At 56.1% G+C, this 25,948-nt stretch overlaps 1 protein-coding gene across 1 annotated transcript in view; it reads left to right on the top strand.

Moving 5' to 3' along the window:
* Positions 1 to 25,948, top strand: part of PTPRN2 (protein tyrosine phosphatase receptor type N2) — a gene marked incomplete at its 5' end in the record, with an annotated part of 714,831 nt that overhangs the window by 450,468 nt on the left and 238,415 nt on the right. The window contains one exon of the mRNA XM_081243640.1: positions 1,153 to 1,217. Coding sequence (XP_081099766.1) covers positions 1,153 to 1,217 — 65 coding nt within the window. The remainder of the gene's footprint in view (positions 1 to 1,152; positions 1,218 to 25,948) is intronic.

Here is a 25,948-nt window from a genome sequence, read left to right as displayed (position 1 = left end):
GGCCACTGCCCCCCCCGCCCTCTCTGCGCCCCCCAGCTTAGAGGCTCTTAAAGTGCTGGTGCTCTAACTCCAGGCTGGCGTCTGCCCTCCGCCCCAGTGCATGCATAATTACCTAAATGTAAGAAATAACGTTGGTTTGTTCAAAGGAAAACTTTCTACCAGACGATGAGAGAGCCCCAGAGGCGGGGGAGGCGGGCCATAGCAGGATCCGGTTTGTATCCCTCTGAAAGATATCATTTCATTACCCAAGACTAACGGAGGTGTTTCACAATAAGAGGTGAAAGTAACTGCTATTTTCTTGCTATCTTGTTCTGCATTAATCACGTTGCAATGCACTCTTCCTTCTTAGGGTTTCCCATAAAATCTATTTTTTTCTGGTTTTCATTTCCAAAACGATAGGGGCTTTATCCGAAAGAATACTTCTACAGAATCGTAAGCCAAGGTCAATTGCTTTGTGACACACTTCCTCTCCAAGAGGTGGGGACCGCCTCTGGTGGGTTTGCCGTGCTGGCATCGGGATTAACTGGGCTTCCTCTCCGGCTGCTAATTGTTTCCAGGGCTCAATCCGCTTGGTCTGACATGGAGGGTAATTTATTCTTGGAGAGTCTTCCTCGCTCTAAGTCAGGAGCAAACTAGGATGAGGGTTGATTGTGGTGGAGGCACATTATGATAGGATGTTCTCCTGGGGCAGGAGTAAGAGGGGTACAGCCGCTCCCAGGACTCACGGAACGAAGGCGCAGTTCAGTCTTGCCCGCTAGCGAGTCTGTCTTGTGAACGCGGAATGCTTGTGAATGGAACCCAGTTCCCAATGATTATACACTTGTAACCATCATATCGTTCGAAAGTAAGCCTCTACAGTTTGCCAAGCAGGTCTGCCCACCATTTCTCAACCAGTCTTGACAAGGATGCTGTGAATTTCCTGTGCACGTTCTGTGGGCAAAGCTGGAAGGACTCACGTCCTGGCCCTACATCTGCCGGCCCCTCGGTGGGGAGCCCCCTGCCCCGGTTTCCGCCCCAGGCTTGTCCACAGCACCCGTTAAAATGGCGATCTGGCGGTGACTATGGACGTGTCTGCAGAGGGAGATGCTCAGGGCGTCTGGAGAACGCTTGCCTCTCAAAGCTGACCGCTTACTTCTTAATTTCCCCTAACAGCTGACAAAAAGGACCAACTGGAAAAGATGTCTGGACTGAGAGTTCTTCAGACCGGAGTCAGCTCGGTGAGTAGCTGCGGGCAGTGTGGTCCGGGCAGCCTGGCGGACTCGGGCCGGGGGCGGAGGTCAGTCGGCGCCAGGCGGGGGGCTGTGGTGGCGGGGGCCCCGGCGTCTGGGCCGGGTTAGTCCTCCCGTCCCGTCGGCGGAAGTGCTGATGCGCCACGCCAGGCTCATCTGGCACTGTTTGGTTGCCTTTGAAATCGTGATTCGGTGTCTCCCCAAGAAAAAGCGCTCGTGGCTAAGAAAACATTGGCTCCTACGGAAGCGTGTACTTCCTCCTTCAGACGATTCTCAGTTGCTGAGTCTGTATAGCAAGAGAAGTTGCTGTTTCCTCTGGGTCTGGGGGGCACGCTTTCGTCTTCCTTGTTAAAGACATGTATGGGGTGGGGTATGACAGGAGGACGACTGCTGATAAATTTAATGACCCTCAGAGGCGTCGTGTCCCAACGTCGCCGCGCTGGCCTCAGAAGCAGGTACTTGACCAAACTCTCCATCAGCAATTAGAGCCGAGGGCACTCAGCCCCAGGCCCTGGCGGACGCCTGAGCCCCATATCGCGGGCAGTTAATGAATTGTACGCAGGACTGCGGACGCGACTCCTCTCGGGGGCGGTTGTCTGTGCTCGCGTGTCTGAAATCCCAGATTTCACGGCACCCGCCGTGACCGTAATTAACTATTAAGGGCGCTTATTTACGATGCTCTGGATCGCCCAGGGAGGAGATGCCCCCACGGAGCCACTCGAAGGCCAGCCGCTGTCTTTGGGGGAGGCTCCGCTCGGCCGTCACGAGTCCCGGCTCTTGAAATAAGAACTTGTTTAGTGTCTGGTCCTCCACAGACGGAGCCTCCAGCTCTGCAGGCAGCGGGCGAGTGCCTTGCCGGGGGCGCCTCGCAGGGGGCGCTGGCCTTGAAGTCACCGTGTTCCCGGCACGCGGCGGGCACGGCGTGGACAGGAAGCTCAGTGACCGCAGACTCATCAGAGCGCGGGGCTGGGTCGATGAGGCTTTGACAGCTGAGGAAATCCTGGTCTTTTCTCCCGAAACTCACAGTAACTTTGGCGGCCGGGGAGGGGGAGGGGGACGCCGGGAGTCTGTGGGTCCCTAAGACCATCTGTACCCCATGGGGTGCAGTGACTACTGGCGGGAAGGGCCGGAGGGCTCAGAGGATCCAGGCCCGCGACGGAAGGTTCTGATCCGCGGCCCCTCCCCTCCCCCTTGTCCCTCGGCCTCAGCAGGTGTCCTTCCTGCAGGAGCAGCCCTGGTGCCCAGCGGCCGGGGGCAAATCCAGACTGACTCGGGTTAGGGCCTTTGGTGTTCTGGGGTCAGAGGAAGCTCAGGCGCTGGGCCTAACCCTCACCCCTCCCTGTGCGGGGTGCAGGGAGTGTGTTCCATGGAAGTGGGCTGGACCGCCCTGGAGCAGGGGGCAGGCAGGGCCAGGGGTGGGAGATGCAGAGCCAGGGGCTGGGAGGTGCCTGGAGCCGCCTGGTCCTCCACCTGCCCCGTGGTTGTGGTTCCTGGGCAGCGGGGAGGGTGGAGGCGGTGTGTTAGGACTTTGCAGACTCATCTCACTAGAGGTCACAGGCACAGATCCCAGAGGGGGTTGCTCACTGCCCACGACCCTCCTTGCGCCCAGCAGGCAGCACCCAGCGCACGCACACACGGCCGCCCCATCTGTGACCTGCTGCCTGCATCCCTGCGCGGAGACCCGCGCCTCCCTCGGGGAGCCCACACCCCCTCCCTCTGGGGACGGTGCCCCCCACGGCCTCCTTCCTGCCCTCTCATCCTCTCTCCTGCGTCGCCACTGCTCCGTCTCCCTGGCCCCATCCGGTCAGCACACAGATATGCTCCAGTGTTTTCCGATTCACTGAAGTGAGGGCTCCCGGGACGCTGGTCTCACCACGTCAGCGCTCTCCCCTCCCACTGGCTCCCTGTCTCCTTCATCACAAAGCTACCCCCACGTGTGTCTGTATCCCTCGTGCGGACACGTCGGCACCTGTTTGCTCCTGACACCCGGCCAGGCCTGGTCCCCACTGCCCACTGGAGGGTCCACCGTCTGCGGCCCCAGGACCTCAGTTGTCGGCCCATCTGCAGTGGTCACTGTCCTGAGCGTTGCCGACTGACCTTCTTCTGAAGCCCGGCTGCGCTGAGCGCCTCTCTCTGTGGGATCTGCGTCTCCCCGAGGCCATGGCCTTTATACTGTTTGTATGATGATGACCCCAGAGTCTACCTGCAGCCGGGCCCATTCGCTGTGTTCCAGGCACGCACAGCTGCCGGCCCCTGCCTTTCTGTCCTTGGAGACCTGTGACGCATTCCCCGAGCCTGGGCAAAGCAGGGCTCTTAATGTCCCGCCACCACCTGGCTCTGCCCCCAGCTCCTGGGCTCAGAAGTGGAAGCTGGTGACATGCTGTCCAGGAACTGGGAGCCTGAGTTGCTCTTGGCTTGTCTGTGAAGATGACAACCTAACCTCAGAGGGACATCCTCTGCCTGTTCCAGGTGCCCGTCTCACATGGGGGCAGGAGGTCCCACCTAGACTGGGGGCGGTAGGTGGGGCGGGGGGCACAGGGCAGAGCAGAACCCCCGCTGCACCACTCCTGCATTTTCATCGAGTCTGATCCGCTTCCTCTCTGGTCCCCAAGTGGCCAGGAGCCTGACCTCACCCTCCCTGGGGGCAGAAAATGGCCACGTCCCAGAGCATTTATTGATACTTCATTCACCGATGGGAACGTGGCAGTGAGAGGCTTGCCCACCCTAATTCTCCCTGAGCCGCCTTCGTCTTCTTAGGGCCCCAGGGGTTTCCTTGGTCCACGCAGACCAGCTCTCCAGTCTCCTGTCCTCTCCCACATGGCAGTTTTCCATTTCAAAAGGCAGTTTTGCTGTCACTTTTGAAGTTGTCTGAGGTCATTCTGATGGGTTCTCAAGCCCAGAACCCACATTCCATGCAGCTTTGCCTGACCAGTCTCCAGTCTGGATGGAGGGAAGGAGCGTTTGTATATTTGGAGTGAGTTTTGGATCCTGAAAACGGGAGCAGAGATATTTTTAAAAAGCTAACAATACTTCTTTTTCTAATTTTAATTGCCTCCTGCAGTATTGAGCCTGATTTTGATGCTTCTGATTTTCTTTGAAACGTATTTGATATGAATGTCTCTGCTAATTCCTGACTCTGGAAAGTAAAGCAGAGTTTGATTCCTCGAAATCTAACAGCATTTACCGAATGTCTCCCTGGTGCTTGTGATTCAACATGTGATGACAGAGGAATTAAAACCTTTTAAGCCAAATGGAAATATCTCAAAACAAAATTTAAAGGAAATGAACAGACTACAGTAGACACACATGTTCCTGATAGATTGGTGGTATTTTGATGTGTTTCAAAATCTAATTTCTGATATCTTGAAAGTATTCACATTTTTTCAAATGAATAAAGTCATGTTTCTTCCAAAGGGAGATTATGTTATTACCAAGAAAAACTCAAGTATTTGGAAGAAAAATAGATGATTGTCCCCAGGCGAGCATTTCCATGAGTATGGCTTCCAAGGTGTATCTGAAATAAGTCATGACTTCCTAAGTTCTTGATAGTGTGATAAACGCAGTATGATTAACGATTAACCTGCCCACGTTTCAGCAGGAGTCTCAGAGCAGCCGCGGGATGCTCGGGGCTTCGACAGGGAAGCCCAGAATCAGCGCGTTCCCGGTGCAGACACCCCGGTCAGCCCCGGACGGGCTGCCTCCCAGACAAAGTCAGGCAGGAGGGGACAGGCCTCCACGCAGGTTCTGGAAGAGGGAGGAGGAGGTTTTCCGGACCCGCTGAGGGTCCTCGGCTCCACAAGGTAAACTGATGAAGACAGACGACAGGAGCAAAGCAGCACCTTTATTTAATCTGAGTTTCACGGGACACGTCAGGGAGTGAAGCCTGCGGACGTGGGTAGACCGGGCGCCTTCTGCTGGGTTGGTGGGGAGGACCAGGGGGTGTGGGGACCCGAAGTGGGTCTGCAGCCAAGCGGGTACAGGGCGGGCACAGCTCCCACGAGGGTCTCGGGCCTGCTTCGGGGAGAAGGGGGTGGACAAGGTTGGAGACACCTTCAGCCAAGGTGTCATGTTTGGGGCAGTGTGTCCTGCACCCACCACTCATGCCGTGGGATGTCAGACCTGGTTTCAGGTACTTCAAAGAGCCCTGGGCTTCCAGAGCTCTGCCCTACGGGGGCGGGAGGCCGTGGAGCCCCAGCAAACCGCCCTCCATGCGCTGGTTTAACCCAATGAGCTCCCCTTGCTCAGTCACTGTTTGGGGTCCTGGGTAGGATTTTGTCCAAAGAAAGGATTTTTGTGGCCAAGACTGTGTCGATCCCCAGAGCCCCTTGAGGGTCTACGAAGCCATGGTCATGCTCCTCCCCCCACAAGCCAGTGTGACTTTGTTGTGCGATGTGTGTGTCGGTGGCTGTGTGCGCCTGACAGCCGTCCCATGAGACCGAGCAGGTGGGACGGGGTCCGTGACGGATGTCTGAGAAAATGGCTCGTTTCCTCTGCAGACCCCACTTGGTCATCGCGTCTGCTGGAAGGGATGCTGCTGCTTTAATGAGCGTTATCAAAACCTGAGCCCAGTGGTTTAGGGATTTCTGAGAGCAACTGGGCATCACACATCAGTGGGCAGAGAAATGCAGGCGGGGATGGCCCGAGTCACGGGGACCCTCGGGCGAGTGAGTGTCCAGCCGAGTCCCCGGAGACCCGACCACAGGTCTGGTTGGACTCGGGGGATGACTTGATGTCGAGGGCCCTTTGCCAAGGTGTGAAGAAGGCACAGAGTAACCCCGCCTCCAGCGAAGATGGTGGGACGGAGCTCCACGTGGTCATCAGGTTGAGGGGAAGCTGTCACCCCCCACGTGTCGCTCTTCATGCATGGATGGAGCCGGCACCTGCCTTTAGCACGCTTAGTAAACACCAACAGGTGTGCAGTCGGGACTCACAGGCGATGGGGCACTTGGCTTGTGGGAGCGCGTTGTGGCCGTGTCAGCGGATGACTGGCTCTCGGGCCGGGGGGGCAGATAAGTTTGCGGTGAGGCAGGAAGCCCCGTGGCAGCTGGGGGCCGGGGGGCGGATGCGTCAGAGGACCCTCCAGTGAGGAGCCTGCGGGTACCCGGTAACATCCAGGCATCCAGTCCGAAGCCTCATCCTTGGAAGTGGTTACAGAGGGGCTTACGGGTAATAGTCTTGGTTCTTTAATAAAATCAAAAGTGCTAACACTTAAACTCGACTCTTAGAAAGCAGCATGACAGTGGGAATCTATTGCTTTAAAAAAACTTACCCTTCAGGCTTCCCTGGTGGCGCAGTGGTTGAGGGTCCACCTGCTGATGCAGGGGACGTGGGTTCGTGCCCCAGTCCGGGAAGATCCCACATGCCGTGGAGCTGCTGGACCCGTGAACCATGGCTGCTGGGCCTGCGCGTCCGGAGCCTGTGCTTCGCAGTGGGAGAGGCCGCGGCGGTGAGAGGCCCGCGTACCGCCAAAAAAAACAAAACAAAACAAAAAACTTACCCTTCAGATCAGTAATCATACTCCCAGAATTTTATCTTAAGAGTATCATTCACTAGCTAAGAAAAGGAAAAAACAAAGCTTTGGAAAAAACAAAACTGATCTAAGTATAAAACAGAGGAAGGTAACTAATTATATTATAGTAATCAAATAAACGGATTCAGTGATTTCACTAAAAATCGTTGTGACACCTCTGAACTTAAGGGCAGCTGTGAAAACTGTCTGTGCCCACAGATCCGGGCTGGAGGACCACGTGCAAATGTGAGGTCAGCTCTAGAACAGGGTTGGTGGGATTATAAGCGAGTTCTCTCCTTTTCCAAAATTTTTGTTAGTACCATTTTTTAACTTTTTATTTTGAAATCATTATAGATTCACTGGAAGTTGCAAAGACGGTATAGAGGTGTCCATGTACACTTCACCAAGTCTCCCCTGTGGTTACATCCACATAATTCTAGGACCGGAGTCACACTGGGAGATAAATATCGGTTCAGTGTGTGTGTATAGTTCTTTGTCGTTTTATCTTCAATACCATTTTTTAGTTTTAATAAAGAAAAAACATGCAACCAAAGTAACTGAGCACATACTCGCTTTTGAATAAGTGAGGACGCAAGAGGAAACACCACCACGTGTGAGTGTGGCGTGGCTCTCAGGTGGCTGTAGAGAATGTTTCAAATAACTTGAGTCATCACATATTTATGAAGACGGTGCTGTGTGTATATGCACAAGCAGGACGCAATAAGTAATTTAAAATATCCTGGGTTCAGATCAAGGCCCATATTTGGAAATTCAGGAGAAAGAGCCCTGGTGTGTGTGGACAGCAGAGGGGCAGGAGAGGCCTGGAGGGATCCCACCGGACGCCCCGGGCAGGTGCAGAGCTGTGACGGGTGGAGGATGGGTCTTGTCAGATACAGACAGAGCCACGGACTCAAGAGTGCGTGAAGGAGAAGTTGGTCGTGTTTGCAGTTAAGTATAACGAGTAAGACGGAGACGGTGTCGGAGCTGACAGGGTCTCTTGGGTAAAGACTCCGAGTTGAGTTTGAGATGATGCCGGGTGTTCCCAAGTGCGCGCTGGAACCGTAAGGACTCCGGGACTCCTCGGCGGGGCTGCCATCCACCCTCCACCCCAGCGGCTCCCGCACCCCTGCCAGCCTCAGGCCGGCTGTGCCCAGAGGGCCGAAGGTGGACACCAGCGGTCACCCGGGGCGAGGGGTGTCCTCAGCCACCAGGGGCCCCGCCCTGTGCCTGTCCATGTGGGCTCTGGCTCCTCAGCGTTGTAATTCTGTGCCCATCCCCTTATTTTATTCGAATCTGTGTTTCTAGACAGAGAACACTGATAGTTTCTCTTCTCAATGCAAAATGTGCATCAGTCCTAAGAGAAGCTTGTTTACTTGTCAGTATTCCTAATTTATGTCTGAAAGGGAAATCTGCATGAAATTGCATTAAAATATTTGCAGCGGCCTGTTGGAAGCTGCCCCGAGGATTCCCCACACGGGGCTGAGATGTCGTGATAGAGGTCAAAGTTCAGGGGCAGCCATACGGCCCCTTCCGTGGTGACACATCCCCACCTCTGCTGGCTGGGCTCTCTCGGAGCTCAGCACACTCCGCCCAACGCAGCCCTAGCCACCATTGTTCATACCCTTCTCTTATTTCTCAAAGTGAAGAAAATCACACGAAAATACGTTCGATATAATTAACTGCACTTGACATATTGACAAATACGAGTTTATTATGAAACGGCATCCTTTTCTTCTGAAATGCTGTATAAAGCAGCTGGTCACGTGGGCCCACGGGTGTCCTTTCAGTACTTTTCGTGATCTAAAGCAGGTGAGGTGCCGTGTGATGAGGCAGTTGCTATGGTGACAGATTCAATTTTTATTCAATATCAAGGTAAATAGTTACGGAAAATGAAATAAGTATCGTCTGCCTGTGGCAGCGGCAGCTCAGGTGTCCCCCCCACCTTTCTGACATTTCAGCCACGTTTTTCTAGAAAGTGCGTGATGTGTGTCTCCTTGCCAGGCGTGGCCGTGGTCCGGCTGGGACTGGACGGTCGTCCCCCTAAGACACAGAGGGGCCATCCGTCTCAATAACGTGTGAGCAGCTTCTGCCACGTAGCCGGGTAGCATGAAATCAGAAGTTAATTTCCATGTAAAAAGCTGAACTCTGGAGACGCTCGTAAGAGCCCTCGGAATGTAATATTCCAGAAACCCCTTTTCAATCCTCAACCCGTAAGACTCGGAATTGCTTGAAGGAGGGTGAAGAAAACTAGAGGCAGGCACACAGGGCAAACCCCTCCCCACTGCCCAGCTTCCTACGGAGCAGCGGAGGTGCCAACGCGCCGGGCTCGGTCGAGCCGTCCTGGGTGCCCCACGCGCATCCCCTCCAGGGTCCCGCCAGGCGGACACACTTCACGGATGGGGAACCAGGCACAGAGGAGTTAAGGTCGGAAACGCCCTCCAGGTGGTCACCTCCAGAGCCGGAGCCTCGTCCCTGAATCGAGCCCGAGGCTCGCCGGCCTTGGAATCGGAGAGTCTTGAGTTCCGCCTTTAGTGAAAGGATCCCAGAGGCTCCTGTCACTTGGAGATGGGTCCACTGGAGGGTCAGCCTCAGAGCTGGCTTCTGGTCTCCTGCCCACAGATGCCTGTCCTCCTGGAAGCCCCACACCAGCCGCCAACGCGTCTTCCAACTCTTGCCCGAGATTCCCGTAGGGGAGGGTGAATCAGGGGTGCGTCACTTTGCAGGAGCTTCAGGAACCCAGGGCTCAGGCCTACCCTAATGACCTCACTGTAAATTGATCCCCTCTGTAAAGGTCGCATCCAGAAATCCTGGGGGTCAGGACTCCACTTTATCCATCCTGAGGGGGGACGCGGCTCAGCCCATAGCAGGCCGGCGGTGCCAGCCCTCCTGCCCCGCTGAGGACGGTGCTTTCAGAACCTTCTCCCCCCACCCCACCCACCCCGGGGATCCCGGAGTCGGGGGATGGGGGAGCTGCTCCGGGCAGATTGCTGAGAAGATGCGTGTCACCCAGGGCTCCCCCGTCCCCTCCCTCCTGCCCGGCTCCTCCGTGGCGTTCCCCAGAGTATGCTGAGTCCCGTGAGTTCAAGTGTGTCTCTCAGCCTGTGAGCTCCAGAGTGAGCCCCATGTGTGCCGCTGTCGCCCAGTGCCTCCTGACACGTGGCAGGAGCTCAGTAAGCCCTGGCTGGGACAGTGAATCATGAGCCCTGGGCTGCAGGTGGGCACCCACCCTGGCACACGCCGATTCATCGTGCTGACTTCTCCCTGGGTCACTCGACTGCTCTCCTGGTGCTTCAAAGCCTCCGTGAAAGCTGCGTTGCTCTGGAAAAGGTTTCCTCCTGACCCGGGCCCGCTTTCTCTGTCATCCCTGACATAACAGGGGCCCCCTCTTCTGTGTTGGCCCCAAGGCAGCTGTGGCCCTTCTTTCTTTGACTGTGAGCACCCCAGGCCACATCTCCATGACAACTGATATGAATCCCTCAGTTGCTGATTTGAATACTTCCCCTCTGCTTTATCCATGGGTTAAAATAAAAAGGCAGTTTTCACCCATGTGAAATAATTAGTAATCAGTGTAACACAAAATATAATCAAGTGCCAAATTTAAAATAATCTCACGTTGAAGCAGATAAGCAGCCAGTGCCATGGTGGCGAGCACAGCAGAGGTGAGTGTGGTTTGTCAAGATGGTCCACACCTCTCCTGCAGTGAGGACGGGGCCCACCACACAGGCATCCCCTTGAAACCAGGCCTCATTCCTCAGTGTACCTGGCACCGGCACGGCCACTGGTGTTTCACCAGCAGTCAAAGGCCTCAACCCGCATCTAAGCAGAGTGGTTACAGGTGGGAAGGGTGGCTGGTGCTGGAACGGTGGCCCCAGGCCGGGGCTCAGTCCTGGGCAGCATCCGGGGAGGTCAGAGGTCCCATGGACCCAGCAGAACCACCACTCCCTTTACCTGGACTCCGGGGCGCAGTGCTCTCTCTGTGGCTCCACTTCAGTCCCTGAAATCGGTCCACGAAACCCCACCCTCACTGGGGCCACGAGGTCCTGTGATGTCTCTGTATCCCTCCCAAATGGGACCCTATTAATAAGCCTCGGTGCCCATGTTACCCCATGTCACCGCAGGGGTAGCATCTGCAGGACTGGCCTCGTGACCTGCCCTTGTCCTGCGGGGCTGCCCACAACTGGTGGGTGGCCCTCAGCCCTGGGGTCCTGCTGCCCAGCAGTCTCTTGCCCAGACTGGGCCACCACTGACCTGGGTGTCAGGGTCCCAGGGCTTCTGTAACAAAGCGCCACAAACTGGGGGCTTAAAGCAACAGAAATGCGTTCTCTCGCAGTTCTGAGGCCAGATGTCCAGAATCCAGGTGTCGCAGGGCCACGTGCCTTCGGGGGCTCCAGGGGAGGGTCCTTCCTGCCTCCTTCTGCTCCTGGGGCTGCCGCGTCTTCAGCTGCATCCCTCCAGCCTCTGCCCCATCCTCTCACGGCCTCCTGTGCGTCTCCTCTTTTGAGGACACGGGCCATGTTGGATTAGGTCCACCCTGCCCCACTGTGACCTCATCTTAACTAGATCACATCTACAAAGACCCTATTGCCAAGTAAGGCTCCTTCCCAGGACTGCAGGTTAGGAGGTGCACACACCTTTCTGGGAGACACCGTGTGACCCTCAACACTGGAAAATCACAGGTGTCATCCAAGCACCAGGAGTGATTATCAACTGACCTACAGCTGAATCTCTCCTTTTGGGGTTGCAGTGCCTTGCTCACCTGACTCGTAAACAGAGTTCGCCTTTCTAGCCACATGGGTTTCCCGGTTAACAGTCAAGTTTGATTGAATGGACCTCAGGCTACTTTGGGTCCCCTCCTCCCCAGGCCCCCCTGCACATAGACGCACACATGCACACGCACGCTCCCCAGACCCCCACGCCCCCACCTGCCATGCGTGAACTCTGATGGGCAGATTGGGACTGAGGAAGGAGACAACTAACGTCCACATCCAGGGTTGGGGCTGTGACTGATCTTGCCTGTCCTGTTAAACTTCATTGGGTGAGAAAGACATGGAAACGGTTCACTTACAGGCCTTTATGATAATTTTATATTTTCAAGAAAACATGAAAAGTAAATAATTTGTTATTTTTATAAAATTAGCTAATTCTCACTGTATTGTCATATTGCTGTCTTTTTCTCAAGATTCTTGGAAGTTGAACCCCTGAGGCACATTGACACCTGCTGTACTCCACAAATAGGACGTATTTTTAAACTAGGTGGTAGGTTAACTGCACAGATAAAATTTTCACCTGCAGAGCTCATGAGACAAGTGCGAAACCCTAACTGCCCAACTTCTGTATACACTACGCCTGCTGGAGCCTGGCGGGGCCCGCGGTCACCTCGGGAAGGGCCCTCGGGGGCAGCGGGGGCCCCCGGTCTGGTCTCGGGGTCACAGGTGCATCCTCGGTGCCTCCACACATTCCTCCTTCCTGAGCCCCCGGCACCTCCACTCGGGCCCCCGCCGCCGGGCAGGTGACAGCTCGGCACCTGGAGACAAGGCGGGTGGTCCTGCCCTACACAGGGCCCCTCCGGATGCCGAACCTGGACCAGAGCCCCGGAGGGCTGTCCTTCCGGCACCTGGACGGCCCTTCCCATCTGCTGGATGTGCCTTACAGTCACTCGCAGGGGACCCTCAGGACAGCGGGTGCAGGGAGAGGCCCTCCCTGGGGTGGTGACCCCACGCTGCTCGGGGGGCACCAACTCTTCATCAGTCTGGCTGCACAGACTTCACCTTTGTTCCTGTGGAACGAACACTCAGAGGCAGGTTAGGCTTCTGTGTGCAAACCCTGAACCACAGCCCTGTGTTTTGAGTGAGAGCATAAAGCGAAAAGCAGGGTTTTAAGAGGTAACGGTCTTCCCTTGACAAGCACTGGGATTTAGTGCTACACTAAAAACATCTAATTCTTTCCCGTTCCTGGGGGAACACCGCCTGCAATCACGGAGAGGGGTGGCCAGGGCTGGGTGTCTCCATGCCACCTGCGCTGGTGTCCTAGGACGGCCTCAGGGAGTCCCACAGTCAGGCCGAAACGGACACCCATCGTCCTGGAGTCTGGGATCTGACACCCAGGCGTCGGCCAGTCAGTCCCTCCTGGGCCTCTCTCCTCGGGCACACATGCCATCTTCTCCCGTGTCCTCACGTGGTCGTCCCTCTGTGTGTGTCTGTGTCCTGACCTCCTCTTCTTATCAGGACACCAGTGGATCAGGGCCCGCCCATGACCTCACCTTACGTTAATTGTCTCCTTAAAGGCTCATCTCCAAATGCAGTCAGATCCTGAGGTCCTGGGGTTAAGGCTTCAGTGTATGAACTGGGGGGACATGGCTCAGTCCCTAACACTGACCCTAACCCTAGGGTTAGTTACAAAGGATCACCCTTGGACAACTCAGCTTCTAAGAAATATCTGTGTCCTGTGCCCTACACCGTGCCAGACAATAACTGAAAAGGTGAAGAATTCTACATGCCAGTCAGGGACATAAACATAAATAAATAAAATGTAGTGTGTATGGTTAGAAGCATAACGGTATAGTCTTGTCCAAAACCCCATCAAACCCATGGTTTGACCTGGGACACCAGTCACAGCACTAAAGTAGCAGCTACCACGGGTGTAGATAAATGACTATCCCCATTGCCGGTGGGCAGTCAGGTGAGAGGGCTGGCCGTGCTCACCGCTGGCCGGGCCCCCAGGGCGGTTTTGCAGGGCAGGTGTGTCTCGGGATGTGAGGACCAGGGCGTGATACGGACGCTCCCCTCCGCAGGGGTGAGGGGGTAGTGAAAAATTCTTGACGTTGAGACAATATCAGTTGTGTTGCCATTTTATTTATTTGGCAGAGGGCGTCTGTTTCCTTGGCACATTTTCGCTTGGGTGTACAGCAGGCAGATTAAAGAATCTGTTGTAGAATTTACCCGGGGTGTCAGCGGTGCTTTGTGATGTTGCCCTTTGCAGCAGCATAGAAGGGCCTGCTTGTTAAACTGCTAATTTACAGATCTTCTCTAAGTGAATGCAAACAAACTCTGGGCCGCAAAGCCCTGCTAATATACAATGTTCAATTTTTAATTTCCAGTCCATCGTAGATTATGGGAATGAAAAACAATATTTAATCCCCCGTTAACACATGAATAAGCGGAAGCTGTCATTTTCGACCAGACAATAACGGGATTATCTCAAGAACTGTCAGTTTATGTGAAAACATTATGTTTCCCAAATTTTCATAAAAATTAGCAGTGGATAATATTCAAGATCAGAGCAATGGAAAGAGGGAAGCCTGCATTCATGGTAATAAATATTCATATTTGTCTGCTCAGGAGATGAAAATCTAATCAAGGGGCTATTGATGCGCTGGCTTTTTTTTTTTTTTTTTTAAACCAAGACGTTTCATCTAAATTGGGTTTGATATGGAAATTCGTCTCACTGGAGTCCTCCAGGCTGTGAGCACACAGGGCTCACGGGGCAGGGTGTCCGCTGGGTCAGGTATGGCCCTGGCACAGGCCGCTGGCGTCCACCTCCACCTGAGCAGTGGCCGTTACCAACAGCTCACGCCACTCAACGTGCTCCGCATTTGACGTGTGCAGTGTTTGGGACTCTCCCTCCCTTTTTTAAGGAAAAAACAACATAATTTCATGCCGGTTAACTCCTAGCTACTGCAGGGTTAAAAACCGTCTGTGTCTTTGCTTTTGTTGACAATTACCATAAATCAGAAGACACTCTGCATGAAGCTTAATGAAATATGTATGATTTTAAAAAGAAAAGATGGTGACTGCACGACGCTGCTTTGTGTGTGTGTTCCTGCGATTTCCTCGAAGGCTGTGCTTTTCCCGACCCGTCAGCAGGTGTCTGCCTGTGAGGACCTGCCGCCGTCCAGTGCCACCTGGGCTTCCGTGCACGTGGCAGGCGAGCGGTGAGCGGTGTCCTCCAGTGCTGGGCCAGCGGTCGAAACCCTGTGTCAGCAGGGCTCCCGAGAGAAGCAGCTGGCCATCGATTCTGAGGCAGAAGTCCTCTGTCTCCAGGGCAGCTGGTGGTGTCAGTTCCGGTCCAGACCCAAAGGCCGGGGCCCGGGGGAGCCAAGGTGCACATCCCAACCCACCTCTGAAGCCAAGACCCCGAGCACCGTGTCCAAGGACGGGAGAAAGTGCATGTCCCCCCAGGCAGAGAGCAAAGTCACCTACCTCCGCCTTCCTGTTCTGTTCAGACCCTCGGCAGACGGGGTGATGCCCCTGCGGTGGTGGGTGACCTACGGACTCACGTGCTAGTCCCTTCCAGAAACACGGGCACGGACACACCCAGCCGCCTGGGAGTCCCTCAGCCCGGCCATGGTGACGCGTGAAATTAACTGGCACACCTCCTAAAATTTCTCGTCTTCCCAGCGGCTGCCCTGAGACACTGAGACAGCTTCCTGCTTCCCCAGGAAGGGCGGGGCAGTTCCAGGGCTTGGGGTTGGGCAGGAGCTTGTGTCTCACACTGGGCTTCTTCCAGGTTGGGTTTCCGCTGCTGCGTGCCCTTGGGGGGCCGTCCTCATTGAGTTGGGAGTGACAGAGCCCTGTGACTTCCAGGCTTATCTTTCCCTGGAGGTAAAGACTTAGCATCACAGGCTTCCGGTATTCCTGTCCCTGGTGGGCCGAGCAGAGCCGCACAGCCCGGACGCCCGGCCCAGGAGAGAAGCAGAAGGACAGGCAGGGTGAAATCTCCGTTGCCTGTGGTCCTCGAAGGGGAACTTGGTGTAACTGGGATTATTTGTGGTGGTGCTAATATGAATTCTGTTCCTTCAAGGAAAGGGATAATTTGCCACAGGAAAAAAAAAGAAAATAGTTTTGGATTTGGACGCACTTCTGGTGATGGCGCCAGCCCAGGGCCACTGCTCACTAATCCCGTCTCCTTGGGGCCGGGGGAGAGTTTGCGGGATGTTGGCCCAGAGGAAGCGCTGCTTCTCAGAGTTGGCCCCAGAAATGCAGAGGGAGAGGACTCAGCACAATTAGAAAGTGGTCCCCGCAACAGGGGGGAACAAAGAGGAATTTCTGATGAAGTCACTGGGCACTCGTTCACTGGGTGTGGTTTGTCCAGACGTTACCATGGAGGAAGGAGACCCGGGACGGCCAGGAAGCAGGTGAGCGAGCAGGAATCAGGACCCTAACCCTGACTTTGTGGGGAGGAGCCATAGCGGTGTCTCCCCAGACGAGGACCAGCTTCCGTTCTCCGCAGACGTGGCTGAGGCCCCCTCCTCCGGGGGGAGCAGGCCTGGCCTCCCCTGACCTCCCTGACCTCCCCCGCAGGGCGGCCGCGGCTGCACCACTAGGGTCACACACCCCCGTATCCAGAGTCAAAGGGGCCCTAAGGTGAGGGGGGGCTCCATCTACTGCGAGCTGGCAGAACTCTACCAGGATCTGAGGAGGGGGCCAGAGGGACAGGCCGGACGTGTCCAAGCTCTGTCTTCAGGGAAACCCGGCTTTCCAGAACTAAGGCTCCCGGGACTGCGCTCAAGTCTGCGGGTGGAAAGAGTTACGGGGACTTATCCTCTCGCGCTGGCACCACCGCCACAGAAAGGTGATATGCGACCTTCAGCAAGGTCGTCAGAAATCACTAGCTTGTATTTTCCCCTCTTCTGCTGTAGCTACTTGAAGCCAAGGGGAGGAGGGGCTCCCCCAGTGCCTGTGGAAGGCCTGCCTGCTGTCTGGTTTCCTCGGGCTTGAGGAACTAAAAGCTCTAGGAGAGCATGTGGGACCCACCAGCAGCCTGGACAGGAAACCCACAGCGGGTGAGCCGGGGGCCGCAGGGCACAGGCGCTGCCCTCCTATGAGGGGCTCCTGCACGTAACCCCTGGTCTTCCGTTTGTCTGTGTGCGTGTGTGCACACGTGTGAGCGTGTGTGAGCATGTTAGAGCGTGCTACCTGCACGCAGACCCGGGCCGCTCTGGAAGCCCGCGGGGCCGTCCTCCCCACTTTCTCCTGGTCCCCCTGCCCCCAGCCCGTCTGCCGGGGCTCAGAAGTTTGCTGATCGAGGGGCGGTCAGATGGGCCTGCAGCTTCTCTAAAGTGAAAGTCTCCGTTAGGGAAAAATGGGAATTCCTTGAGAGAAAAGTGGTTGTGAACATAGCAGAAGCAAGAAGGACACTGTGCACAGGTGGGGACACGTGAGCCGCGCCGGAGCTGGAGGCCGTGGGGTGGGAGCTGCGGGCTGGGGGGACAGAGGAAGCAGGTAGGTCTGAGGAGAAAAGGAGGTTCGTGTGCCTAACGGACACGGGTGGCTGTCAGAACAGGGCTGGAAAGCAGTGGGACCTTAGATTCCAGGCGAGGGAATTCCAGGTGGCTCGGCAGCCACAGGGGTGGTGAGTGCTGGGTGGGCAGCAGCCTGTCCAGTTGGGCCCGCGGGTAGAGGGAGGAAGACGAAGCCCGGGGATGCCGGGGGGTCGGGGAGGGCTGGAGCCGCGGGGCTGGGCGGGGAGAGAGTGCAGAGTGGCCCGCCACCCGGCCCGACGGCTGCTCAGACGCGCACATGGTGGGTTGGCGGGTGGGTGGCCCCGTAGTTCCCCCCGTCACCCCTCTCCTCAGGCCCCAGAGCTGGACACAGGCTGCTGAGGACCCTGGGATTTTGTGGAAGTCTGGATTTGGGGGCAGGTGGGCGGCCAGGTCAGGAGGAGGGGAGAGACTGTGGTGTGAATCAGGGAAGAAGTTAACCTTGGGGCCGAGGGCAGAGACCGGGGAAGGGACGCATCTTACCCTGTGTCCCACCTGGGACGCACCCCAGAGGCCCCAGACAGTCAGCACTCGACAGCACGGCCCCCACGTGTGTGCGCATGTGCGTGCGCGTGCTCCAGCCTGTGTTTAAGGGGACTTTAACTCTGACATTCCAGCGTACGTGGAAAATGTTCCCCAGTGAAGTCACGGAGGAGCTCGAGGACTCAGTGACAGGAGGGGAGGTGGGGGAGTCATGCGGCGAAGGGGCTGCTCCCTGAGGCCCGGGTGCGGACGGGGCAGCGCCCCTGCAGGCGCTCCATGCACCTCCCCAGCAGATCGGCCCAGAGCCGCCCACGGGCAGTTCTTGCCCGTCACCGAGGCAGGAGCGCCGACGCTCAGCACAGGCTCTGAGCCACCCAGGGCCTGGGGTTCAGGGGCCGGGGGTCAGGCCCGGGTGCTGGGAAGCAGTGCTCCGGGGCCCGGGTCTTAGCAGGTGAGAGGAGAGGGGAACCGTCCCCACCTCACAGTCAACCTCGAGGGTTCCGGGAAGCCTGGCTTCCTCCTGGGGGCGCTGTGTGACCAGTGGTGTCTTGCGCAGCCAAGGGCACCGTGTGGCACATACCAGTCCCCAGAGCTGCCCCCCTCAGATCATACTGGGAGGCCCCAGCTGGGGGACATTCTTGGCATCTTGGAGCCCAGGTGAGCTGTTCCCCACCATCTGGCATCAACAAGCGCGATGGCACGTCCGCCCGCAGGCCTCGCAGAGAAACCGGCTGTGAAATACTCAGCGAGGCCAGCGGGCGCGGCACAGGGCCGGTGACCGAGGGCAGACGGCTCCGCCCCAAGGGGCCGCGAGCCTGGCAGGAGGGGGGCGCCAGGAGAGCATCGCGGCCCGTCCACGGCCCCCGGGGCGGGCCTGGCGTGTTCGTCCCAATTCTGTCCTTTCTCTGAGTTCATCCCACACTTAGAGCTGTCGTCTTGGTCTGCGACATATTTGTCTACTAACTAAGTGAGGGAAAATGTACACTGCTTGGTCTTTACTTTGGCACTGAGTGGGGGGCCCTGGACCTCTCTTGTGAGTTGAAACAGTTCACAGGATTCCACGTGAAAAAAGGACAACTGAGGCGGTGAGTGCCTGTCCCAGACCCCACTCCCAGCAGAGGCTCCAGGCCCTTCACAGGCCTCCTGGGCGTCCACGGGCCGGGCTGGGTGCTCGGCAGGTGCGCAAAGCGCTCATTCAGGCCCCAGCAAAGCGGAGGCGCCGGGAAACGTTCGTAGAAATGATCTGATGTTTCAGTGAAAAACCTCGTACTCCTTCTGAAGCCTAATACGTCTAATTTTTAATTGCATATGGTGTGCGCTGCAGCGGTACTGGGAGTCCGTGACCTTGATTTCGAAGTCTTTATGAGCCTCGGCTTGGCCCTGCGCGGAGCCTGGTGTGAAAGCAGCTGGGGTTGTGTTGGGAATGGTGGCCAGGGCTCCCCACGGCTCCCTGGGAACGCTGGACCAGCGGTAGAGTCCTGCCGGCCCTGCTCCCTTGCCACCGAGAGGGGAAATGGGGCGGACGACCCTGGAGGAGTCGTCGGGTGGACCAGCACTTGCTCTCGGCCCCCGCAGGACCCGTTTGTCTCCCAGCCTGTGTATTGAGCCCTCAGTTACCTCCGCGAGGGCTCCTGGATGCCGTCCCTAAGTGGTCCCAGGAGGTGGTGGCATGTGTGTCCTCATCCTGCTGTTGCAGACTCTGCAGGCTGTGTCCCCAGGGCCCGGCCTACAGCACGGCTCTGTCCTGCACGCCCCTGGACTCTGGGCCGCTGAGCTTCAAACTGAGCCGTGCACCAGCAGGACCCGGACCCCCGGGGGTCTGGGCGGGGCCGGCGCCCCGCTCCCCGCCTCCCCGCCAGCCCACTTCGCCTTGCACAGGCCCGTTCAATCTCTTTCGCTGTTGGTCTCTGAGATCCATTCATGCTGATTGACGAGGATCCGGTCCGTCCTTCCGGCCCTGGCGTCAGGTTCCAGGTTAAATCCAAGTCTCAGCTAATCCGTCCACCCTGAGGACGGTCCAGCTGTCCCACAGTGTCACGAGCGGGGCTGCGGTGGCGTCTCTCTGGGCATGGGAGCTGTGGCTTCTCAGGATGCGCGGACGGGGAGGGGCGGGTCCCAGGGGAGGCTGCCACGCTGGGCTGGTGGCCCCGCTGCCAACCTGATGCTGCCATTCACGGGCGGTGTGACTGCAGGAGGGTGGGGGCCTCGGTGAGGGACGGTCCTCCTTGTCATTGAGAGGATGGAGGGGCGCACGCGGCGGGGACGAGAGCAGAGGTGGTGGGCACTGTGCGTGCATGCGTGTGTTTTATCTGTGTGTGCACATGTGTATGTGTACATGTATAGTATTGGGTCTCATGTATAGTATGTGTGTACATGTGAATATGTGTGCAGTGTGTGTATATGTGTGTAGTCTGCCTCTGTGTGGTATGTATGTATGTGTGTATATTACACATTCATGTTTGTGTGTTTTATGTGGGTATAGTGTATATATGTGCATGCATGTGTACGTGTATTTTATATGTGTGTATTTATGTGTATGAATTGTGTGCACATGTGTTATAAATAGGTGTATGTGTATGTATAGTATGCACATGCGTATGTATAGTGTACATACATACAGTATGCGTGTGCACATGTATAGTGTGTGTGTATACATGTGCAGTGTGTGTGTGAGTGTGTACAACGTAATTTCCTTTTCACCAATTTACTGACACAGAGGTACATCAGACCAGGGGGACCAGAGCCTCAGCTTGTCCTAAGTATTTAACTCAAGCCCACGAGCGGCTGCCTTGGTCCCTGTGGTTGGAGCGTGTCCATCACTGAAGCAGTGTTTGTGTAAAAGGAAAGGAAACAAAGTGCAGCAAAAGCGGCGCATCTGGCCCCCAGCTTCTGGGCTCTGCTCTCAGTGTGTTGACCCAGAAGCAGAGGCCGTGACCTGAGGAGGGGCGTGTGGGTGCGCCTCCTGTGATGCTGGCTGTGAGGGTGGCCTGTGGGGAGGGCCCGTTGAGGCGTTTCACATGTGTGTTCTCCAGAACCCTGGTTCCATACGAGACCTTCAGGAAAGGGGGTTCGTGGCTCTGCAGATATGCTGAGTGATGTCCCACCTGGGGGTCCTCGACTGCCACTTTTTCGGCTGAAAATCCTTGGCGAAGTTTAAACAGACAATCACCTGACCTCTGGTGCCCACTGCAACCAGAGCGCTGAGGGTTTCTGGAGCCAGGAGTGACCCCAGAGACCGGACACCCCGCCTTCTTGTGAGGACAGCCCGTCTGCCTGGAGCCCCATCACTTGCCGTCCAGCTTCCTCACTGCAACGTCTGTTTTCTGGGCATTTACACTTGGCCACCGGCCCATACGCACTGCCAGGCTGGGAGCAGGGGGCGTGACTTTCACGGCTGCGGTTGCAAAGCTCTGCCCGTCGCCACCCTTGTGCTCCCAGGACCCGCGTCTGAACAATGCACATCCCAGATGCCAGCTCTGTAGATCCTTCTTACAAAGCATTTTATGTTGGATAAGAGGCCCTGGCGCTTTTTTTTTTTTTTTTTTGCCGATTTGTGAGTATTAAATATTCATTCTTTCATCCCATAAGCATTTTGTTAACCTCAGGAACCATGGAACCACACACACCGAAGGCTTCATTCTCAAGGCTTTTCAAGGCAAGGCAACATCTGGGTACCAATCTCTGTTCTGAAAATAGAGGTGAATTTAAAGATGAAAAGTCACAGATCCTGCCCTCAGTTACCTTATAATCTAGTGGGAGAAATATGATGAATGCATAAAAATTAGACAGGTCAACAGTGTTGTGATGAATTAGCATATGTGAAACAAACAAGAAATTCTTTGTGTTCAGAAAAGACTCCAGGGGCGTGGGCTCTAGTCCCTTAATGGAACTTCGGAACAGAGAAGGTGCTTAAGCTGCTGTGGACGGTCGGATCCTGTCCCATGAAAAGACGTGTGAAGTCCCTGCGCCCAGGACTCAGAACGCCCTCTTTTTGGGGGCTAGGGTGCCTCCAGTGTCACTATTTCAGTTGAGATGAGGCCATGCTGGGGCAGGTGGGCCCTTAATCCAGTGCGGCCGTGTCCTTAGAAAGGGGACAGCACCTGGACCAGGCAGAGGCCGCAGGAGGCCCCTCCCCAGGGACCTCGTGGGGTGGGAGGTGGCAGCCCTGCCACATCCTGACCTCAGGCTTCGGCCTCCAAACTCTGAGAGAATGAGTTTCCGTTGTTCTGGGCACTCGGTGTGCGGTCATGAGTGTCGGCCGCCCCAGAGGACTAACGCAGCTGGATGTCAGTACGACGCGGGGTGTCTGGGCAGAGATGGGGGACGGACAGCAACCAGGGGTCCCTGGGAGCTGGTGAGGAAGCCGGTCTGTAGCCCGGCGCTGGCCCAGGGAGATGGTAGGAGATGGGGCCGCTCTGGTGGGGCCGTGCCGAGCCCGAGACCGACCACCGGACTGACCACTGGACGGACGCGGGAAGAGAGGCCTGGTCCCCCCAGGCGCCCATCAGAGCACCCGCACCTGCTCCCAGCAGGACGCTGGCCTGCCACGCGTGGACCGCCACCGCGCCCTGACCAAGTCACACCCGACGGCTTCCAGGCAGTTGTCTAGTTTTATCAGCTTCACTCACCTGAAGAATACGAGACTTCAGCGCTTGGGCCTCACGGGGGTGTCCTCTCCGCTGGGAGGAGGGGCTCTGCTTCCCACGTGGCGTCTCCTCCGGGGCCCCTTTAAGAGAGAAGAGGTGCGCTGCCTCGAAGGAGCCGCGTTTCATTTATCCTCCTCTTGATTTTTAATTAACTTTAGGCCGGTCCAGCTGTGCCTGTTCTGGACTCCAATTTTGACAACTATTGACTGAATTGCCTGGTCAGTTCCATGAAAAAATAAAAATGAGCCCAACCAGCCAGTTGCTGATTGAATCGACCAGCCCGTGCAATCAAATGGTTTCTCAAGTCGCCTGGTTTAAGACGCCACGAATGCATTCAGTTGCTTTATTTAAAGCTTGTGTATTTATATAAATGTAAAGGACGGTCTGCTCTCTGCCCACAGAGTAATTGTCTAGCGCTATCACCTAATTATCTCAGCACGGTTAGCGACTGAGATATTAAAGCAGAAGATTAGGTATTAAAAGCGTCGTTAAAACACAGACATGAGACTTGCATAGATGATGTCTAATTCCAAACCAGAAATGCGCTCACAGAGGACACGGTTAGATACCGAGCCCCAGCTTGGAAAATCCACCCAGGAGAACAGGTGAAATTTCATGACTACGTCCAAAACATAGGAACTCTGCCATTTTTTTAAAAGTTGCAATGCTATGGATGTCCCAGAAGTGCTGGGTGATGAGGCAGCTGAGGGATTGTGTTTGCAGAACCTGGTCCAGCCCTGGAGAGGGGGCAGGAGGAGGGTGGCGCAGGGCAGCTGCTCCGCGGTCATGTCCACGCCGTCTGGAGAGGCGACCTGTCACGGCCCTGGGCCTCTTGAGTCCTGGGGCGGCCTGACCCTGCGGCGCCCCCTCCCGCAGCTGCCAGGCACACGCTGACCCGGCCAGGGGGCCCTCCCTACAGGGCACGTGAGGAGGCAGCTTCCTCACACCGGGATGCCAGGGAAGAGCCGCTGCCCAGCCTGCGACCGTCACCCAAAGCCGGGACCTGGACGTGCCCCCGGGCTCTGCTGCCGCTCGGGTGGACGCCCCCGACTCTGCCAGCGAGCACTGCTTCCCTGCGAAGGCTGGCCACTCGCCAGCTTTGTCGTTGGGCGAAATGCCAAATGGACTTACCGTGGGTTTGAGGGTCTGTGCTCGGAGCGGTGCTGACCACATCTCGATGTGCACACTTTGTGACCCTCCAGAGGGAAGATGTAAAGAAGATCAATTCAACAGAGCAGACACAATCCCTCATAGCAGCCACGCTCTATGGGCAAAAAAATGTCTTAAAATTGGAATAACTGGGTGAAGTAACTGCTGTGGCTGAAAAAATACTTCAAAAAGATTCTGGGGTGAAGTTACAGAATTTATACCACATGTGAAATCCATTCCCTAAATTACTCAAATTAATACAGCAATAGCTTAATCTTATATATTTAATGTATTTTTAAGGTTTTATAAACTTTATAAAAACAAGACCTCTAAACTATTGTACAACCTTTGTAATAAATTTTGTAATAAAACAGGGAGAAACCAGGAAACATGTGCCACACAAGTTTGCTTGTTATATGGCAAAATATTTTCAGAGAGTTGAAGGGCCGTTTGAACCCGTGTCCACAGCCTGTGCCCACAGGTGCTGACTTGGGTGGATGGGATGCTTCCCAGAAAACGTCCGCAGAGAAGATAAACCTTCAGAGCGAAAGAGGCATTCGGAAATATTTCCCTTTCTGTGTGATACCTTACAGCTTCAAGAGCCATTAAAACAAGTATCAAAATAATACTGGATTTAGACCTTCAAATATCTTTGGGACAAAATATAAAACCAATCTTAGCAAAAATAATGAAGCACATGCAACCATATGACTGTCACTGAAGTGCATTTTAGAGCAAAATGATCTTCACACCATCACGGAATACAGGGAGTTACTTTTAAATGTTGTTTATTTCATCTTTTTCTCGTCCTTTAAAAGTTATTTAATAAATTCTCTACAGTGTACACCATGTATTAGGACAATAGTAGATGGATACGTTGCCAATAAATCAATAAATATTGGCAGGTGTTCAAAAGTTGTAGAAAGAGAACATTTTAAAGCAGAGCCAGGTGATTGATGGTGATTTGAGGCTGGAATTTATTTTTCTCGTTCATCTCTATCTCTGCTGTTTCTCAAAAAAAATACTGACCTTTGTGATTCCGAGACCTCCGACCTACATCACCTTGGGGGCAAAGGTAAGCGTCCCGCCCGCGTCCCACCAACCCCCTGTCTGGCCGAGCTCCCCAGGCCCGGCTCCCTCTCTTCTCAGCGCGGCCCCAGTGGCCGTCGGCACAGTATCCTGCATCATCCCCAGCAGGGGCCTCTCCTGTCTTCCCTCCCGGGAAAGCCACACTTGGACCCCCGGACTGACTGTATCTGGGTCAGTCCACATGGAGAGTCTCCATATCAAGTCCACGTGCAAACCACGGTCCCAGCCTCCCAGGTCCACAGTCCAGACACAGAAGCAGCCCCGCAGGCCCAGGACACCAGAGACTGGCCCCCGGGCTCCTGCCCTTGTTTGGCTAGCACGCTCGCGTTGGGGACACTGGGAGACCTCCTTCCCCGGTATCAGGTCTGTAGCTCAGGAAATGGAGCAGGCAAGGCGGCTTTGGTCGATGGTCTGGCTTAGGCGGTCACGGTCAGCGGGTTCCAGGTTCTGTCTGGCTCAGGCCAGGCAGCGTGAGGCTAGGCGTCCCCAGCACCGCCCTGCTGCCCAGCAGACAGCCCGTGGCTCTGACCTCATGGGACCACGGCTCTCAGCCCGCCTGCCTGCGTGGACGCCTGCAATGTCAGTGCTGGGGCAGGCCACCAGACTTCACTGTCCAGAACGTTCCGCAGGGCTCAGAGCTCTCCTCTGATCTCTCCTCTGCCTCTGTGTCTCCTGCTGCCCCGCAGGGCACCCGCTGTGCTCTCAGCCCCGTCCACAGAGCCACTCCGGGGGACTCACGGGCAGAACCCCAGCACAAAGAACGGTGGGGTCACGTGGTCCCCACCCAGGTGGCCTCAGTGCCACGTCCTGGTCCCACCGTGAGGACCAGAGGGCTCCGTGGCCTGACACCGGCCCAGCCTGTGCCCCGCAGCTTTCCCGGGGATGTGGGCAGGTCCCACCCGTACCTCCCAGCCTCCCCTGCAGCCCAGAGATGAGCCCGGGTTTCCGCATGCGGGACCTCACCTCTTCTTTCAAAGGCGTCAGGGGATTTGAAGGTACTCTCTTACTTTTGCACAACCAAGAAGCAGCCCGGTCCCTCTGACCTCTGAAGGACAGTGCTGTCTCCTGGGCTGAACAGCGAGCAGGAGACGTGGACACGGCCGGCTGGGAGGGGCTTGTCCCAGCGGCTCCACGCAGGCCTCCCTCCGGAGCCAGCCGGCACCCTGCTGGGCCCTGACCCGGAGCAGCGAAGGGGGAGGAGGGTGGTGTCTCCACATTTCCCAAGGCTGCGGGGACGGCCGCAGACCCGGAGGGTTAAGCACAGACGTGTATCTCTCACACCCGGAGCCCCGGATCTGGGGTCCAGGTGAGGGCAGGGCCGGATCCTCCGGAGGCCTCTCTCCTTGCCGTGTAGACGCCGTCCTCTCCCGTGTCCTCACGTGGCCGTCGCTCTGTGCGTGTCTGTGTCCTGATCTCCTCTTCTTATAAGGACACAGTCCTCTGGGCTCAGCGCCCACCCGTGACCCCGTAACCTGATTACCTCTGCAAAGACCCTCCTCCAAGTGCGTTCTGAGGTCCTGGGGGTTAGGACTCAACCCGTGATTTGGGGACACAATTCAGCCCTAACATGTGGGAAGTGATGTCT

The sequence above is a fragment of the Mesoplodon bidens genome (genome assembly GCF_964165515.1).
Source record: "Mesoplodon bidens genome assembly, chromosome: 9".
In the NCBI taxonomy this organism is placed as follows: domain Eukaryota; kingdom Metazoa; phylum Chordata; class Mammalia; order Artiodactyla; family Ziphiidae; genus Mesoplodon; species Mesoplodon bidens.
Note: the sequence above shows the minus strand (reverse complement) of the source record. Positions and strands in the feature narration are given on the sequence as shown.